At 59.1% G+C, this 2556-nt stretch overlaps 1 protein-coding gene across 2 annotated transcripts; it reads right to left on the reverse strand.

Annotated features, from left to right (window-relative positions):
• Positions 1-812: 812 nt before the first annotated feature.
• Positions 813-2556, reverse strand: LOC121113148. 2 transcript variants are annotated; one of them, XM_040697511.2, is made up of 3 exons: positions 2237-2552; positions 2053-2113; positions 813-1884 (listed from the first exon to the last, which is right to left on the reverse strand). In XM_040697511.2, exons 1-3 carry the CDS (start codon positions 2321-2323, stop codon positions 1220-1222), a joined length of 813 nt encoding a protein of 270 aa, XP_040553445.1. In that variant the 5' UTR covers positions 2324-2552; the 3' UTR covers positions 813-1219. The 2 variants fall into 2 exon arrangements, with proteins under 2 accessions (XP_040553445.1, XP_040553444.1); XM_040697510.2 differs by having other exon boundaries at positions 813-2113; positions 2237-2556.

Here is a 2556-nt window from a genome sequence, read left to right on the forward strand (position 1 = left end):
CGCATCCCGGTCATGTGATCTGTCCCACCAGGTCTCCGTAATTGCCCCCAGATCTCCACCTCCTGCCTGAACACGGATTTCTAACTCCTCCTGCTTACTCCCCACGCTGAGCGCATTGGTGTACAGGCATTTCAGGGAGCAAGCTGAGCACGCCCATTTCACCCTAGGGGGGTGGGAGGCCACCCGGCCTTCATCAGTACTTGAGCGCTGCCCCACCAGTGCAAGTCCAGCTACAACCCCATCCCCCTTCAAATCTACTGTAAAGCTCTCGGAGTGAGCCCTGCTAATTCCTCTCCCAGAACCCTTTTGCCACTGTGAGATAAACCTTTCCATGCATTACGCTCAGGTCTGGAGTCCTTCTTACAAGACCAGCCGCTAGCAAAGAACCCAGGGCCCTGCCTGCAGCACCAGTCTCATAGCCAGGCATCTGTGTATCGCCAGCGGCTCAACGCCCTGCCGGACAGGCTGCAGCCAGCAAGGCGCACACACCAGCACCGGGTGCTCACCCTGCGTGCTCTGTGGGTGGCAGCTAGCTGCTGCCCTCCCTGAGGCTACTTACGGCCCGCTAGCCTGCTCCAGGATGGGCAGTGTCGGCTGCGCCCAAGCTAGATCGGCAGCCCGCCCGCAAGCTGCCAGCCCCCCGGCACAGGCAAAGCACTTTTGCCGGCTTCAAAAAGCCCCCAGAAGAGCCTTTCATCGGCGCTTCTTGCTTCAGATGCCTTCCCCAGTGCAGCCTCACCTGCTCCAAAGCTCTTCTTTGCAGAGAGAGCTTGCTCCTATTGCTAAGAGTCAAGAAATAAGGATAGCAATTCTCTGAAGACTAGCGTGACTTTTATTAAGTTATCTTCTTAACAATCCAAAAGACCTCAGGCTGAAACAGTACGATGCAAATGATGGTCTTAGGGCTGAGATTCGGTTCTCTGTTGGTACGTCAGCAACGAATCCATAACAATGACAGCAGCGTTCGGGTGCTGGCAGGTTTCAGTTCTGCTGTCCCCTCTTCTGCAGGCTTGAAGCTGGCCCTGCTGTTGGTCCTGCAGCTGCTCCAGCTTCCATCCAGACTCTGGGAAGAGCTGGGGAGGCTATGCAATACTCAGAAGGCCTCTTGGCCTTGCTCTTCCACCAGCATTTCCCCTCCTCTGTTGGAAAGATGGCCTCCTGCACGATCGTCCCTTCCGCTGGTGGCTGCGTGCAGGAAGAGGTTGCAGGAGGCCGCTCTTCAGTTCTTAGTCTTGGGCCGTTTGAGGGACACCAGGAGCTGCCGGTACAGCCTTTCCATAGTGAGCGCGTCCGATTTGTCTGCGCCTCTCTTGTCACTGACGCCAGAGGTGGAGGGCTGGCAGGTTTCAGTTTTGCCGTCTGCCTTGTTCTCCAGGCTCAAAGCCGGTCCACGTGATGGCCTTGCCGCAGCTCCTGCTTGCTTGGGCCCTTTGGGAGGTGCTGGGGGGCGCATAGGCCAAATAGGCCTCCTGGTCTTGTATTCCCACCAGCGTTTTCTCTCCTCGGTTTGAACGAGGCCCTCCTGAAAGACCATCCCTTTCACTGGTGGCTTTGTGCACTTGAAGATCTCAGGTGGCAGGTCTTGAACTCCACTGCCTAGCCTTGAACGCTGACCGAGCGTCCGGGGGGTCCCACGTGCCACCAGAACCTGCGGGCGCTGGTCCTGCCTGGGAAGCCTGCCGGGTTTCCCCGCAGAGCTGACGGTACCAGTGGCAGAGTCCACGTGGAGAGAGGGGCGCAGACTGCGCTGCAACAAAGGCCGGGTCTTTCCAGGCTGCATGAGACGGGGCAGGACGGGACTGCCCTGCCACGGTGATGCTTGCTGCTGGGAGCAACCTGGCCTGCACAGGGGGCTCCCGCGCCTGCCTGCCCGCCTCTCAGCACCTGTAAAACAGGGAGCGGGCCTGAGCCACAGAAGGTTACGGGGCACCGGCGATCTTCCGGGCCCACCTGGCCTGGCTGCTACATGACAGAGGCTGGCATGAAGCTTGGCTTCTCCCAGAGGGCCGGCCCTGCCTGGCAATGTGCCAGGCTGACCCTCAGGGGACTCACCTGACTTCGATGCTTCCACCTGCTGCCACCATCTCCACCATTGCCGGCGCCGCTCAGAACCCTACGGGCACACGAATGTGGCACAGTGACAGGACGTGCGAGGCAGCCCAAATTCCCCCGCCCCCCCTACCCAAAGCCCCGAGTCACCTAGCCTCAAGTGACTCCCATCCTCAAATTTCCCTACCTGTCGGCACCAGGAAGCGGCAAGCAGAGACAGCCCAGCCACCAGGAGCAGGAGGCTGGGGATAAGGAGAACGCTGTCGACAACCATCGCTCAAAGCCGGTCACGACCGCACTGGGAGAGACAAAGTGCTGGCCGCTGGCTTACATGGGCAGAGCCATGACATCATAGTCCGGCGGGTGGGGAGAACTCTGTGAGGTCACAGCCCATATGGAAGCAGGCTGGCAGTAGCCCCCGGCATGGGGATGGGAGGAGTTACGGACATAACTTGAGTATCATCAAAAAATACATCACACTGGAGCTTTGGCAACAAGTGAACACAT

Source organism: Gallus gallus, chromosome 3, assembly GCF_016699485.2.
Source record: "Gallus gallus isolate bGalGal1 chromosome 3, bGalGal1.mat.broiler.GRCg7b, whole genome shotgun sequence".
In the NCBI taxonomy this organism is placed as follows: Eukaryota; Metazoa; Chordata; class Aves; order Galliformes; family Phasianidae; genus Gallus; species Gallus gallus.